The sequence below is a fragment of the Vigna unguiculata genome, chromosome 8, assembly GCF_037176805.1.
Source record: "Vigna unguiculata cultivar grain cowpea cultivar isolate G323 ecotype 2 chromosome 8, ASM3717680v1, whole genome shotgun sequence".
Taxonomy (NCBI): domain Eukaryota; kingdom Viridiplantae; phylum Streptophyta; class Magnoliopsida; order Fabales; family Fabaceae; genus Vigna; species Vigna unguiculata.
The window spans coordinates 319,660-336,179 of NC_140799.1; the positions used below are offsets into that span (position 1 = coordinate 319,660).

At 30.2% G+C, this 16,520-nt stretch overlaps 4 protein-coding genes across 14 annotated transcripts; 1 reads left to right on the forward strand and 3 right to left on the reverse strand.

Moving 5' to 3' along the window:
- Positions 1-5,603: 5,603 nt before the first annotated feature.
- On the reverse strand, positions 5,604-7,700 carry LOC114195274 (LYR family of Fe/S cluster biogenesis protein). 4 transcript variants are annotated; one of them, XM_028085689.2, is made up of 3 exons: positions 7,554-7,700; positions 6,937-7,060; positions 5,604-5,967 (listed from the first exon to the last, which is right to left on the reverse strand). In XM_028085689.2, exons 2-3 carry the CDS (start codon positions 7,028-7,030, stop codon positions 5,825-5,827), a joined length of 237 nt encoding a protein of 78 aa, XP_027941490.1. In that variant the 5' UTR covers positions 7,031-7,060; positions 7,554-7,700; the 3' UTR covers positions 5,604-5,824. The 4 variants fall into 4 exon arrangements, with proteins under 4 accessions (XP_027941490.1, XP_027941488.1, XP_085521652.1 ...); XM_028085687.2 differs by having other exon boundaries at positions 7,513-7,604; XM_085665526.1 differs by having other exon boundaries at positions 7,547-7,565.
- A 2,442-nt stretch (positions 7,701-10,142) lies between these two features.
- LOC114193546 (uncharacterized protein At1g76070) lies at positions 10,143-11,309 on the reverse strand. The gene has a single exon (XM_028083386.2). The coding sequence runs from the start codon at positions 11,084-11,086 to the stop codon at positions 10,352-10,354; it is 735 nt and encodes a 244-aa protein (XP_027939187.1). The 5' UTR covers positions 11,087-11,309; the 3' UTR covers positions 10,143-10,351.
- A 1,211-nt stretch (positions 11,310-12,520) lies between these two features.
- On the forward strand, positions 12,521-16,217 carry EMB1793 (LYR family of Fe/S cluster biogenesis protein). 4 transcript variants are annotated; one of them, XM_028083389.2, is made up of 2 exons: positions 12,521-13,171; positions 15,170-16,217. In XM_028083389.2, the coding sequence occupies exon 1, from the start codon at positions 12,696-12,698 to the stop codon at positions 13,161-13,163; it is 468 nt and encodes a 155-aa protein (XP_027939190.1). In that variant the 5' UTR covers positions 12,521-12,695; the 3' UTR covers positions 13,164-13,171; positions 15,170-16,217. The 4 variants fall into 4 exon arrangements, with proteins under 4 accessions (XP_027939190.1, XP_027939189.1, XP_027939191.1 ...); XM_028083388.2 differs by lacking the exon at positions 15,170-16,217 and adding an exon at positions 14,126-14,405; XM_028083390.2 differs by lacking the exon at positions 15,170-16,217 and adding an exon at positions 14,140-14,405.
- LOC114193545 (calcium-dependent protein kinase 19-like) lies at positions 13,240-16,088 on the reverse strand. Of its 5 annotated transcripts, none has more exons than XM_085665265.1 (8): positions 15,422-16,088; positions 15,201-15,329; positions 14,787-14,939; positions 14,458-14,573; positions 14,114-14,281; positions 13,874-14,001; positions 13,577-13,676; positions 13,240-13,496 (listed from the first exon to the last, which is right to left on the reverse strand). In XM_085665265.1, exons 1-8 carry the CDS (start codon positions 16,086-16,088, stop codon positions 13,443-13,445), a joined length of 1,515 nt encoding a protein of 504 aa, XP_085521391.1. In that variant the 3' UTR covers positions 13,240-13,442. The 5 variants fall into 5 exon arrangements, 3 of the variants coding, with proteins under 3 accessions (XP_085521391.1, XP_027939184.2, XP_027939185.2); XM_028083383.2 differs by having other exon boundaries at positions 15,201-15,344; XR_014983976.1 differs by having other exon boundaries at positions 13,446-13,496; positions 13,577-13,665; positions 15,201-15,344.
- Positions 16,218-16,520: the final 303 nt, after the last annotated feature.

The window sequence follows — 16,520 nt, forward strand, 5'->3', positions numbered from 1 at the left end:
TTAATATAATATACATTACTTTTAGCGTATTATCATGTTTATTTTTAATTTGCCCATTTCATATCCATATTTAATATAATATACATTACTTTTGGCGTATTATCATGTTTATTTTTAATTTGTCCATTTACAATGGTTACAAATATAAACTTATATAGTTAGGTTAAAAACATACTTTTTTTAAAACCATATACACATTTGGTCAGTTTTTTTTCCCTCGAAGATTAGTTTATAATTTTGTAGTATGCATAAAATTGAAGGATTTCACATCATAACTCGAGTTCAACCACATTTTTCAAGTAAAGACTATTGCAAATTGCATTCATGAAACCTTCCATTTCAAAATAATATTTTGACATATTTCAAAATTGGATAATATGCATGAAGTGATCAAAATATTATATATTTTACAATAATTAATTTCTGGTATAAAAATATTATTAATTATTGGTATTTTATTTAAAAATACAAGCATTAAACTTAAAATAGATAAAAGATTAATGATTGAAAGAGACAAACAATTAAGTTTAAAAAGAATATATATCTATAACTACGTATAAAAGACATTTTCCTTATTGATGTCCACATTTATTTTTTAAATTTATCTTTTTAAATTAAAATATTTATTTTATCAATTTTATCATTTTTTTTATTTAATCATGTTTTCAATTTGATCATTTTTTTTAAACTTAATAACTTTTTGGATTATAAAACTATCTATTAAATAAATAAAAACCATTTACAATAAAATAATAAAAATTATTTATATTTAATTTTGATAATAATAATAACAATTTAATTATTTTTTATTATTATAAAAGAAAGTAAACATAGATGAGCGCATATATTTTCATTAATATTAATAACGATAAAAGACCAATTTAATTAATTCTTCTTAAACTACTAAACTAATTATAAACATTTAACATAACCATGATATATTATGAAATATGTTGGTGATATTTACAAATAATATATTGTTATATTAAAATTTTTCCAAAATATTATTATATAATAATTGTTTATATAATACTTTCAATATAGTATCATATAATAATTTATTATATAATATCTTAAAAATATAATATTTGATTATATTCAAGTAATATAATCTGTTTAATAAATTTGTTTAATGGTGTAGGAAGCATACAAATAATTACTCCTTAAATATATGTTTTTCCTTTTTAAAATGTAAAAATATAAAGCTTTTCTCACGAAGTAGTATTTTAATTAAAGATCACAATACATGTCAGTTTTGGTCTCTTTGGCATACACCAAAAATACATTTAGCTAATAAACAAACAGATGCATTATTTTGTGTTTTGGAAGCTTATATGCGAGTTTAATCAAATATTTTGATTGAAATATTCTATTATCCTAATATATATATATATATATATATATATATATATATATATATATATATATATATATATATATATATATATATATAATCAATTATGTAAAGTAAAATTTTATCTCAATAAACAAAGAATTATGTTTAAGTGAGTTTGAACATTTAATATATTGTTTCCAAAGTAATTCACTAAATGCGACACCTCGAACTAATAACAACGTTATGATTGATATAATTGATTATCCAATCACTTAATAGAGTGTGTTATATTTAAACTGATTTTATGATTTTGTTTAATAAATTACATCTACATCTAAAATGTTTACCAGTATTATATATTACTATTACTAATAGATTAAGGTATTAAATATATATTTACATGCAACTAATTTTTGATTTTGAGTATTCAGCTCATAAAAATATTAATAAAATAAAAATAAATGTGTTCTATTGTTAAATGCCTAATAAGATTGAAAGTTTAAATTTTATTAGAAGAGTTAGTGCTTGAAACATCCTTAAATGCATACTTGAATATTTAATAAAAACTTATAAAAAAAATTGTATGCATAGTGTAATTATTGTAAAAGACCAGACCTTACACAAGAAAAAATAATATGGTTTAAACAATTATACCCACTAAACAATATTCAAGATTTTGCTACAGTAAAAATATAATGTTTTTATATTGTAAAATTAGCCAGATTTTGCTACAATAACATATTCTTTTATTTAACACATTACCGATCTAAAAATATTCCAGATATTTTTCTACAAAACTGACACTTTAAATAATTACATTAAAAAAAATTCTTCGAACTTTATCAAGTTATATTACTGCATCCTTTCATCTGGTAAGTACAGCAAGAGATAATATAATTTAGACAAAATATTATCTATATTATTCATAATGAATTTTAGTTGTTATATAATTTATATCTTTAAAAATATTTTGAAATAGTTAACTTATAAATAACTTTTTTTACTAATGTCTATAAAAATTATAAATTTTTAAATATATTATTAATCTCAGTAAACGAGTGACTTTTGATTTTAATTCCCTTTGTTTAATAGTTTGTGATATAATGTCAACACGTAGCACCTCAAAATCTCTTGAACCATGAAATGATCGTTATTTATTTATCTTAAAATAGTGACTTCAAATTTTTAAGAATTGAAAAAAATATTGTACTACTGAAACCAAAATTTACATATTTCACATAGATTATAGATTGTCATTGAATGAAAATTTTAAGAAATTATGGGAAAAAAACAAACAAAACTCAATATAGTCTCTTCCATTAAACTTGCATTATTTGAAAATATCACATTGTCAAAATCTTATAGTCTAATATAATTCAAAATTTCGATGAACTTTTACTTTGAAGATGTTAGAAATTCCAAAATAAAAAATGACATAAATTTTAATACGTGACAATTTAGATTTTGACATACAACATTTTCAAAAAAATTTAGACTTAATTTTATAGAAACGACCATATTAAATATTTTTACGAAAATATAAACTGAGTAAAAAACAAATATAAAAATCAACCTGAAAAAAGAGGCTAAATATAGAAACTAAAATACTATTTAAATTTAAAATTAATAATGTTTGATACAGATTTTGGCAAGCTAAACATTTGTCCAACAAACAAATTTAGCGACAAATGTTATAATATGAGGAAAACGTTTGTTTAAAAGGTTGAAAAGTCTTTCGTATGGAATCTCAAATTTATGATTTTCATCTTCTTCTTCGATCACTGTTTGCCAGTAAACTCTGACTCCATCACGTTAAATGGGTTCCTTGAGCTTCACGTAACGTACTCCAACTTTCTTCAATGGTAACGATGGTGTATTCCATGGACGCAATGGCATCAACTCCTTCAACTCAATCAGTTTTGGTTCATTTCTGGGAACTGAAACCATATTAACAACTATGATGTGTCTTCACTCTATTCAGCTTTGCAATTTAGGAAAAAAACAATTGGTGTACACTATTTATAATCAGTTCAAAAGATAAAAGTTAAAAATGACTTTGATATAATATGATAAGATAAAAAGATAAAAGAAAAGTAGATATAAGTCTAGCTATAATAAATTATATGATATCATAGATAAAAATAAAAGGGATTAGTTTAGTTATAATAAATGGTATGATATGATAGAAAAAAGATAAAAGAAATAATAATAGGGTTAATGAGTATTTTAAGCGAGGAAAAGTTGATCATTAAATAATAATAACTCCAACTCTAGTTATCATGTATTCTATATATTATATGCTTAGTTTATCTACATTTCTGGATATGATATAAAGTGACACTTGTCCTAATTTTATTTTTCATGTTTCGATTTTAAACAACTATTTTTTTTATCATATTATCATTTTAATTTTTTTTCCATTATTTTTCTTATAGTATTTTATTTTATTGACTCTAGAGATATGGTATGGAGAAGACAAAATTGACAATTCTTAGACTAGCTTTTTTATAATCTTAAAATTATAATGAATAAATTTTTTAAATTATTATATTTTTAAAATAATTGAATTAATAGTGGTATAAGATTATTATTAATTATTAGTAATTTATTTTAAAAATATAAGTATTTAACGAAAAAGAGATAGATGAATGATTAAAAGATATAAACAATTAAATGAAAAAAAGAGTACGTATATTAAAAAAGATAAAAAACACGTCCCCTTAATATATTATGAAATATCTTCAGAATATTTATAAATAACATTTTATTATATTTTTAAAATATTATAATACAATAATTGATTTTCTAATATTTTTAAAATATAAACATTTAACTAAAAAGAAATAAGATGAATGATTAAAAGATAAAAACAATTAAATTTTAAAAAAGAGTATGTATATTAAAAAATATATAACACACATATCATTAATATATTTTAAAATATCTTCAATAAATTTACAAATAACATCTTATCATATTATCAGATTTTATTATATTTCCAAAATATTATGATATAATAATTAATTATCTAATATTTTAAGATATTATAATATAATAATTGATTATATAATAATTTATAAATATAATATTAATTACCTTCAATTAATAAAACTTGTTTAACATATTTCTTTACTCATAACTTAAGAAATATACAAATCATTATTCTCTTAAGTGACTTAAACATATATTTTTCTTCAAAATTTAAAGCTTTTTCATTGAGGAAGTATCATTTTAGGTCAGAATGACAATGGGTTAGTTTGTCGTTTTTTGATTTTTATATTTGACCCACAAAAATAATTTAGGTGGACATTTATAAATTTCTCTTGTGATTTGAAAACTTATATGTGAGTTTAATCAAATATATTGAGTGAAACATTCTATTATCCTTATATATAATTAATTATGTAAAGTAAAAATTTATCTTAATAAATAAATAATTATGAATGAGTTATGAACATCAAATGCATATTTAGTATATTGTTTCTAAAGTAATCAACTAAATGCATATGGAGCTAAGAACATGCTTAGTATAATTGATTATCCAAAGTGCATTATATTTGAATGTGATTTTTGTTTAATAAATTTCACATATTATATTATGTCTTAAATGTTTACAAATAATATATATTGCTATGCATAATAGAATAAGGTATGAGATATATATTTACATACAACTACATTTTGATTTTAAGTAATTTAACTTTCAAAAATATTAATAAAATAAGAATGAATGTGTTCAATACTGCCTAATAAAAGTGAAAGTTTAAATTTTATTAGAGGAGTTAGTACTTCAAGCATCCTATATAGAAAGGATTGTTCGCATAATGCGATTATTGTAAAAGACCGGACCTTACAAAAGAAAAAAAAAGAGGTTCAATACTCACCCAGATGAAAAAAAAAATTTAATACTCGACAAGAACGAACATAATAAATATATAATTATTATCGTGTGAATTTAAATTAAAATCATATATATCAAAATTTCAAAACATAAAATATTATAAATTAAGTAAAGTATGGACGAATACGTAACTCAGATTATAGTATCACGTAACTCAGATTGAAACATCAGGATATCATATATCAAAATTAAATTTCACGACATCTTAAGAAAAAAACATATCTGATTGTAGCCGGGAGGACAAGTTCGAACCTTACTCGCGGGTTAAGGGAAGGAGTTGAAAAGCTTATGACTTTGTCTTGTATGCACGTACAATTCTTTAACAACATATATACAGCGGAAAGAATAGTCAGGACAGGATTGGTATAACGCCAATATAAATAGGATTATATCAAGTATTAAATCAAAAGATTGTTAGTCTTAAGGAATCCCTGTAGAATGTAGAAAGGGACAATCATCAAGCAAAGTTATTAATCAACGGAGAATTTAAACCATAATTTTACAGATACCATATCATTCATGAACTAATTTGATTTTTTGCTCTCCTAACAAGCCGAGGTATTTGATCACATTCACATACCACTCCATCAACGGTGACCTTGCATGTCAAGCATTTCATCCAGTCGGTTCAGTCTCTCCAATCCCTCACTAATCAAGAAACGGATCCTTTGCTTGTCATTGCAGTTTCTATTATTTTCCATCTCTTGTCTGATTGTCTGTCTCAGTTCAGCTGCACAGTCCATTACATCAACCAATGTCATAAAACTTACATGCATGTATCAATGAACTGGAAATTTTTTAACACTCATTCTTAACACCAACAAGTAATTTTTGGTGTAAAAGAAAATTAAAATAAAGTGAGGATATCCATTCCTTTGGACCAACCTGAAACTAAGATAGATAAACTCTTATACATGATCCACGTGTATATATTATTTGTGCCCACAAGTAAATGTATCTTATTTAAGAAGAGGCTTCTTTACAATTCCCTGGAACATGCATTGAAATATTCTTCTGGAAGACTTCTACCCTATTGTCCGTATCCTACTGTCTCAAACCAGAGAACATCAGGACTCATGCCTTGATTTACTGACCAGGTACCGAGTCTGTTTAGACAGGTTTTGAGAGTTTTTCAACTGAAAAAGTTCTGTATTCCTACTAGAGAGGCTCTCAGAAACTCTTTTAGCTTTGTTCCAAACAGACACTAAATAAGTGATAATACATTTTTGTTAAGAAAATAAATAGTATTCTATATGCAGTTCAATTGTTATACTAGTTTTTAGGAGATTTTTTCTTCAAGTAGCTTAGTTGTTTTTAAACGCTATGAAGGAGGTTAGCTTCAGGTTATAGTACTTGGTTTGTTCCTATTGATATGGTCTGTTCTTTTGTACTAGCTTATCTAATTATCTAATAAGCATGCAGTCGTTAAATCTGAATAACAGAGGTTCGCACTTCTCATAACCTTTTTATTCTCAGTTATAAACAATTTTGCCTGTGTAGACAACAAAACGGCACAACAGTCAGAAAGTGTCACTGAAATTGTAAAACTGTGGACCAAAATTATGCTTTCAATTTTACCAACTTCAATTCACAGTTCAGAAACACATCTTCCTGAATATTCGTAAGTTTCATTATAAAACTATAAATAATCGTATATAACATCAGAAGAATGTTGAGCCATATAATTAAGAATATTCACCTCTGGCAGAAGAAGGGGCTCGACCAGAAATTCTCAATGCTTGTCTGTAAAGCCTCAAGACTCGAGCACGGAGAAGGAAGTCCTGCAGGTCCATTGAGAGAGAGGGAAACTATCCAGCCTCTTCCTAAACGGGTTGACATTTCAGAAAACAACAAAACAGTTATGATAATAACACATTCAGATGCAGAGTATGCATATTTCTTCATAACTCATCACTATTTTCATATATCAATTACAAAGTATAACCTGCGATGGCTACAGGTAAGATAAGAAACTAGATAGGGGATGAAGAGTTAATGACAGAAACTGCACTTAGTGAATACAGAGAAAACAACGTTTATATAATTTTTCAAATCACAGTCTAAAGAATTGGAAAAGCATCATTAGCACACTTTCACAAACACATGGTGTGCGTTTCAACTATCGTACATGGCAAAACGTCTTAATGCTTGAAGGGGAAACAAAAAAAGTGGTGCAACATTCGTTCATTGCGCTGCGAGAAATGGTCGCATGAAATTGGCGGCAAGAGATAAGCCACGAAATTAGAAAATGGAAGAGAAAGGTAATGTAACATACGAATTGTTTTAATGTAAGTTTTTACAGAAAATACATGCAACCTGTTCTCCTCGCATGCGATAGCTCTGTCATTCATGGAAGAGTTGATTTTCTCGGTCTTGTAGATGCCCATTTCAAATGTGGACTTTTGCTTTCTGCACCCCCATAATTACCATCTGCACCTCCAAAATTTTTGAAATGACATTTTATATTTCATGCTTTATTTCATCTAATAATAAACATTGTTTTGAAATACTTATTATCGGAATACCTATCCTAAAATATCTGTAGAGCAATCTTTCTAATATATATGTATATATTAACTACACTATTACAAAAGATAAAATATGTTTTGAATTGAGCAATCCAATAACTTTTCATAATAAGCAGTCCAGAAAGTTAAAAAAAAAAAAATTAAATTACTGAATTTCAAAATTTGTTTATTATATAGTAAGGAGGACAAAATTAGGATCACAACAAAATTTGGAGGTACAGGAAGAAAACAATAAGGTGCATGAAGAAACCCCGGTTTAAGGTGTTTTATGTTGGGTCTATATTATGAAGGGTTGATTTTGATTACATTAATTTTGAGGGTTTTGAAAATGTAACAATGGCAATGAAAAACAAAAAGCAACGTGGTGACATGTGATTCTCATAAACATAGAAACACATTAGATTCAGATCACAGATTTTTCCTTCTTCATTTGTAGTATGTAGCGACAACCCGTATTCGCTGTCATTGTCACTCAATTTTCGGTTTCAAATCCAATAAACTAATTATTTTTCTATATTTGTAAGGACTTAACATAAATTAAATTATTTACATTGTCGTCCACTTTCTTTTTTAAATAAAGGAAAACATCTATACTTTTTTTAAATTACTCTTATCCCCCATTTGAATCAATAAATAACTTAATATATCACAAATCTAATCCAAGTTTTCTCTTCTTCATAGTCAATGCCTTCCAATTTTTTATTCGTTATGTGGCGGCTACCACTTTTATACTACTTTGATTTTCTATGTTAACACTTTTGAGAAATTTACATTGGTTTTGATTTTTCTTTAAATAAATAAATAAATTGCTTCCTTTTATTAATAATGGCATAATTCCTGAGGTAATATTTATTTACTTAACTTTCTTTATATATTTAGTCACATTTATGATTCCAAATATGACGTCTTAATTAATGGTCAATAGAAAGTGGGTATTGGTTTGTTAGGTTGGAAAGGAGAAGGGCTGCATTCACTTCCACTTGATTAATCAAAGAATGTTTATGAATGCACCAAATTCTAAACTCAAGACAAATCAACATCATGCTACAAATGAGTCTAGATTCTTTTTGTTGATGTTACAAATGAGTCTAGATTCTCTTTGTTGATGTTTTCTTCTACTGAATATTTTTATATACTATGTTAGTATTTTAAATATCATTATAATATATTTAAAATGTCAAAATTAATAATAATCAATATATTTTGAAGACATAATAAAAGAATAATATAACAAAATCCAACAGAAAATCCAAATTCTATTACAAATACAATAGTCTATTAAAGAAGGAAAACTATTAAAGTTAATAAATTAGTCATATATATATATATATATATATATATATATATATATATATATATATATATATATATATATATCCAACTTTCCACCCAAAACTTCAAATGAACAACTCATTGCTTCTATATTTTATTTTTCTCTAAAATACATAATTATAGTTTTCTAATTTAAAGGTGCAAGAATCCATGGGAGTTTACTGCGATATTTATTTTTTATATCATAAAAGGATCTTAAAATCTCTTTCTTTTCTTTTATATTATTTTAATGTTTGAAACAAACTTAAAAAGGAAAAGTAAATTTTTTATATTATTTTCATGTTTTGTTTTAATTGTGAATAAATTGTACTGTGATTCTGGTATTGAGGTAAACGAATCGTAAGTTTGAAAACCTTAGCAGACACATGTTCAACCAAACAGAAGTAGAATAAACATTAAATGACTTGACAGCATAAGCTAATCAAACAATATTTTAGATTTGCCGTTCTGAGATTATAATAACAATCAATTAAGTTAGTCTATAAAATTAACAAAATAGTCTCTGGATTGCGCATTAACCATCAACGTCATCTTTTAAAATATAATAGTAGGTCAAACTGGCTACTCAAGTTTAAAGAAAACTTAATTGTAAATCACAACAATGTCCTCTTTTATCAATTATAAAATAACGTGCCTCCTGATTTTTAAATAACTAACAGTGAAGAGATAAATGTTCAAAAATTATACATGAATTTACTGAAAACAATTAAATGAAAAAGAAAATAAAGGAGTTATTAGTATAAAAATAGTAAAATAACAGTATAAATAACCGATAAAATCAATATTAATAAAGGGGGTACAAGTTCTGAGACGAGTAACGTTAAATCCCGAAAAACAAAACATAAATGAACATCATTAAAGGAATGGTCGTAGTGATCGAAAGTGTCGGTGGACATATTTAAGAAATTGCAGCCACCAACCACGTCCTTTTTATTTTTCATTAATTTTTGTTGTTTTGAAATTTTCCCAGCAACCACCGTGGCTTTGAATATACAATTTTGTTTGCATATTTTCTTCGTACAAACAGTAAATAGAATAAGTAGGATAAATAAATCAAATCCATGATTTATGATTAACCATGTTTTCTATACACGAGGATGGGAAGAAGAAGAAGAAGAAGAAGGAAACAAAATACGCGTTCATGGATATGGTGGCAAAGGCACCAAGAACAGTGTTTGTTTGTAACCTAATTGTATGATGATGTGCAGTTTAGAGAATGAAAGAAATGAATGAAAAGAAACCTAAAAATGTGAATCATTTGGCCGTGAGCACAGGATTCAACTGAAGAGGCCTAGGTGCTGCCATGGTTCTTCTCTTCCACAGATTAATCTCTTTCCGAGGCTGCACACTAAGCAAAGGAGCACCACCAGCGCCGAGAGGAGCAGAGAAAGGGATCACCACATCATCCTCTGCATCGCTCTCCACTCTATCATCGTTGTCCGAATAGCAATCCCTTTCCTCGGGCGCAATCTGGGCCTTCCAATCGAAATTCGAAAAAGTCTCACGCCCACTTGCAAATCGCCTCATGTGACCCAACGGCGGCGCTCTGTCGTCGCCCGCATCAGATTGTTTCCTCGCCGCCGCAGCTTTCGGTTTCCCCGCGGGGAACAACATCCTCTGAAACTTGGTACGCTGTTTCTTTTCGTCTCTGGGAGTGGTGGAAGACGCGGTTTCTGTGGCGCGTGTGGGCATGGACATGGTCTTTGGCCCTCCCTTTTTAATGTGCTTCTTCTTGTGCTTGATCTGTCCCATGCAGGAGATTTTGGGCGATGTGGGCTCTTGAGTTTCGGCGCCGCCATCCCTGGGTTTTCTTCTAGCCTCGTCGGGAATCATGGGGCCGGAGAAGAAGCTTTTTCCGGCATGGGTCTTGAACTTGTGATCCCGGCCAGGGCTGAAGGGAGGGTTCTGGAATGTCACTGCTGCTGCAGCTTTTGGCAGTATCTTCAAGATCCTGCTCTTCAGCTTTGACTGTTTATTCTCTTTCTCCATGGATTCAAATCTGCGAGATGTCAAGAAAAAAATTGTTTGAAATGGAACCAGGAGGAACTGTGTTGTATTTATACGCGCTGAGGGAAATTAGCAGGGAAAACCGTAACTTGTGACATGCGTGTGGAAGTAGGAAGGGAGGGTTTGGTTTTGGTATTATGATATGCCTCTGACGTTAGCGTGTTTTTGACCTTGTCAATAATGGTGGGAGAGTAAGACAGTGAAAGCGCTTGGTCAAATAAAATCGCTGTGACTTACTACGTAGGAAACACATACGAAACACCGTTTTTGGTCTTTCGTTTAAGTCACATGTATCAAATAACATCATGTGACTTTTACTGTCTCCTAACATATGCAAACACAGGTTACTGTTAACGCAGATTGTATATATTTTCTTAATTATTTTTGGTAAATATTCAATTTCGGTGTCATTTGAATTTCAGCACTCTAATCCTTGGAATAATTATAATAACTATGGTGGATTTTTTTGCTTAACAAATATTTGTTCATTTTTAACTTACAAGGTATAGTCTTCAATTACTTTCAGAGAAAGGTATCTCCTTCTATAAATTACTCATATGAGTCAAATCAAATCTCTTTACACCAACAAAAAATAACTCCATGTTAATCCGAGTTTATTTGGCTTCACACGACAAGTTTTGGGTCAAACATTAGATAGCAATGAACACAAGGTTTTGGTGAAATAAGACAAACTTTGTATTTGCCATCGCTGCATAAACGTGGCAGGAAAAGTGGAACATGATATGTTAAACTATTTTTCTAATTTCGTAATGGGTTGCAAGTAAAATAAATGTATTATAAATTTACAGATATATTTATTTTATGTTTAACTCATTAGTTTAACCTAGTATACTTTTTAAATACGAGATTAAAAATTCAGACGGTTTGTAATTTTTCTATCGTCAACTTGTGAGTGTGTATATATATTATAAAGATAAAAAAAAAAAAAATAGTATCAGAAAAGGTTACCAACCTCATGCTGTGTCAGTTGACGAGGATGATAGGGACGTGGAGAGTTGAAACAATTGTGCATGCCAAATAAGACAGTTTATGTTATATAAACAACAATAATAGTAGATACTAACAATATTTTTTTCCGCGGTAGAAGTGAAACTTTAACAATAAGAAAAATATAAACACGTTTTCTTCAGTTCTATTTCTTTAAAATATTATTTGTAACTTTTAATAAGCACTACAAGTATTTCTTTTTCTAATCTACACTGGTACAAACCGTGTATTCTGACTGTAAAAATAACTTTTAAAAGACAAACGATTAAAATAGATTAAGTGTCATTTTAAACACTGAAAATTAGGCAAAATTGTAATTTCCTCTGTACATTTTAATTTTTAAATTGCAATTGGGCCTTTAAGACAGATATGGAAACCACATTGTGATGCTGTTGCTTCCAGCATCCATAATTACTACCTATACTCACACTGCCAATGTTTTCTAAATTGGGCCGAAAAGCCCGAATATAAGATAAATGTGTCGAGTGAGTTAGATAGAATTAATATATATATATATATATATTTTTTAATTTAATGAGAAATAAATAAACAGTGTGTTCCGAGGGAGAAAGAGCGAAGAGAAATGGTAGGAAGGGTGCAAGAATGGCGATGCGTTTGGAATTGGATTCATCGCCGGAATTGGAGATGCAGTCAGCAGCGTCTCTTGCACGACGGCCCAGACACCGTAGAGGAGCTACTCGACAGGCACCTCGTCAAAACCAAAAACAAAAACGATAACGATCACGACGAGTTCGAGAATCGGAGGAAACTCACCAGCACTCGCCGCGAAGCGCTCAGTCTGTACCGTGACATTCTTCGGGCCACCCGATTCTTCGTGTGGCCCGATTCGAGAGGCGTCATCTGGCGCGACGTACTCAGACAAAATGCCCGAACGGAATTCGAACAGGCCCGCTTCGAAACCGACCCGGAAATCGTAACCCGTCTGCTTATCGGGGGACGCGAAGCCCTACACTCCGCTATCGACAAGCTCGCCGAGAAGCATAGACATCACATTCAGAAAGATAATCCCTCTGATTCCCATCCACGCTGATTCATAAGGTAGTCAAGTTACGCAATTTTTCACTTCCGAATTTCTGTCAATTTTATTGTACCTTAATTACCCGGGGTTGCACGTAATATTGTATTGTTCGAGAATCAACTTGCAAAGCATAAGTGTGTACTGAAATTACTTTTACGCCTTTTAGAAGAAAAGCCATACAAGGTTTTGCGTTTCACAAGTGATTCTATCTGGTGCAGCAGGGAAACTAGTACAAGACGTAACAGAATATTGTTAGCGATTAGCTGAACTTTAGTTTGTCATAGTTATTATTCAGCATTTGTTTCTCATCATGCTCATAAATTCCTCATAGCTAATTTTCCCATCCTGCAAAATCAAGCCCAATCTACTGTTAGTCACAATTCACATGACCAGCAGAAATAGGAGAGAGTAACCTTGCTACTCACTTTGTCAGAATCTACATCCTCAAATACTCCATCTATCGCAGCTTCATCTCCCATTTGGTGTTCTGTGATAGCTTCCCTAAGTTCATCACCTGTTATATAACTATTCAAATGGAAACTTTATTTCAATTAAGCAAGAATTAATAAGATTCAAAACTAAAAGATAGACGAAAATCTTGTATCTGTATTTTGTGTACCAGACCAACTTCCGCTTCCTTTCAAGACCTTACTAAACTCATTAAGTGATCTAATTGTATATATTAGGATTAAGCTTGTAAAATTAATGAACTGAAGACTAACCCCTTGTCATCCTTGTCAAAGTATTGAAAAGCCTTGAACAAATTCCCCCCCTTCTCCAGTTTGTGTGGATCCATGGTTGCAGCAATGAATTGACAGTAGTTAATTGTTCCACTTTTGCCATCACCAATCTGACAGTGTTCGTGAAGAAGAAAGATTATATAGCACAATTTAGTCTTGCTTAATAAATAGAAAAAAAGCTTTAAATATTTTATTTTTCTTATTACCGTGGATTGAACTTACAGCATTCAATAGCTGCCTTATTTCAGATTCACTAGGCAGGGAACCCAATCTGGATAATCCAGATTTGAGTTCTTCAAATGTGATAGTGCCACTGTTATCAGTATCCATATTGTTGAACATTTGTCTCAGGCCCTTTGTTTCTTCCTCTGAAAGATTTTCTGCTATTACCTTCCATGTTCAGAAATAAAAAATTCTATTAGTCAAAGTGTATTTTACTCGTCACCTCAATTTTTGCCGTACCAAGAAAGTGTAACACGATTTTTTATAATAAAACTTTCACTTTTGCGTGGTATTTGATCATTTATTTGATTAAATTTGATGCATGACTGAAAAATTTGACGGACCTTCATGGCAAGCTTCTTCATCTGGTTCATTGCTTTGAATTGTTCCATCCTATTTAAAACAGCATTGTCTTCATGCTTTTCTGATGCTTCACCACCTTCTTTCAACCATGGATGTTCTGGTTCAAACATATAATGTGATTTACTTGAATATTTAAAGTTGGTAATACTGTTTGTTAATTAACATGTATATCTGAGAGATAATAGTTAAAACTCTGCATTGCCTATTACAAAAGACTTCTGGTGTGAGAAAAGGGGTGATGAAAGAATCAATCACTGTTATCTGAAACTAGTAAAACTACCAAAACTTGGCAACAATAACACAAATTTACCAAGGGCCTCAGCAGCTGTGATCCGTTCCTTAGGGTCATAAGTAAGCATTTTTCTGATCAAATCTTTTGCAGCATCTGATGTAGAAGGCCATGGCTCGCTATCCATATCTAACTTACCACCCAAAACTTCAACAAACACGCCTTTCTCGGTTTCTGAAACCCACACACAAGTCACTAAATCAAGAAAAACACAGCTAAAACATGTGCTTATGTACTAATCAACGTTTCAGAATCATAAAATCATGAACCAGAGTTAACATACAGGGAACAAAGACTTGCATAGTTTCATAATCTTTACTAAATTTCTGTCAATGACTTGAATCATAAACAAAATTTCTAAATGTTGTAAATGATGATTTAAATTTCTTGGTGCTACTGTGAAGCAGATCAGAGTGGTGCATGCGTTGTACTTACCAGCCCAAAATGGAGGCACCCCACTTAAGAGAATGTATAAAATGACTCCTGCATTCCAAACATCTATCTCCTTTCCGTAATTCCGTTTCAAAACCTCTGGAGCCACGTAATATGCATTTCCAACAATATCTTTATACACCTCACCTGTGCAATTATTTAGTATTATCAGGTAAAAAAAGTTGTGATGATAAAGAATGAAGAGAATGAATGTGCATGATAACCAGTGTGAAAGAAGACAGAGGATCCAAAATCCGTGAGTTTCAAAGGGGCATCCTCGTCCTTGGTCGCGAACAAGAAATTCTCTGGCTTGAGGTCTCGATGCATCACACCCATGAAATGGCACACGTGGACCACCTTCACAATCTGTCTCATCACTGTGGCTGCTTCACGCTCCGAGTGTCTTCCCTTTGCAACAACACGGTGAAAGAGTTCACCTCCACTGCACAACTCCATCACCAGATGCACCTTCTCCCTGTCCTCATAAGCTTCCTTGAACTCCACTATGTTATGTTGCCCTGAAAGATGCTGCAGAATCATAACCTCTCTTCTAACATTCTCAACTTCTTGTGGACCCTTCTTTGCGATGGATTTGCATGCATAGGCAATTCCTGTGGCTTTCTCTACGCACAGATAAGTCACGCCAAACTTGCCTCTTCCCAGCTCTTTCTTCATCTCGTACATGTGCTTTATTTTAACGTAAGGCTTCCCGAGAACGGGTTCTGTTTGTGAAGAACATTGGGTTGGCATGGCAGGAGGAAGAAGCGGACGTGGAAAAAGGAGGTTTTTCCGAGGTTGTTTGTAGGTGAGTTGAGGAGCAGAATCTGTCGAAGAAATTGGAATTTCATCGTCCGTTGTGTGTGTTAACACCTTTGAGAATCCCACTCCCATGACTCTATCAGGAAAAAGAGGGTTTTTGGTTTTTCTTATTCTTAAGCAAACTGAAGCTGTGTTTCTGCCTTCAGACCTTACATTACATGTACATGTTCTTTGCTGTAATGTGATTATTTGGCCTTTTCACTTTCTGCTTTTCTTCTTTACTTCCATCAGTGGCAAGAATATCAGCATCCATTCCAATCTGGATAATCAATCAATTATAGCATAACCAAATATGAAAATAAATTAATCAAACTTCTTTACTTGTTAAAATTAAATTATACACTTTTTTATAATTTATGAAAAATTTATTTTTTATATTTTTGGTGAATAGTTATTGAATTTTTTATTTATATGTGATATAAGTATGCTGCTGAGTCTCTTTTTAAAATTTTAAACCTTTCTATATTTGTTGCCTAGTTTTATAAGAAATGTGTTTAATAATTC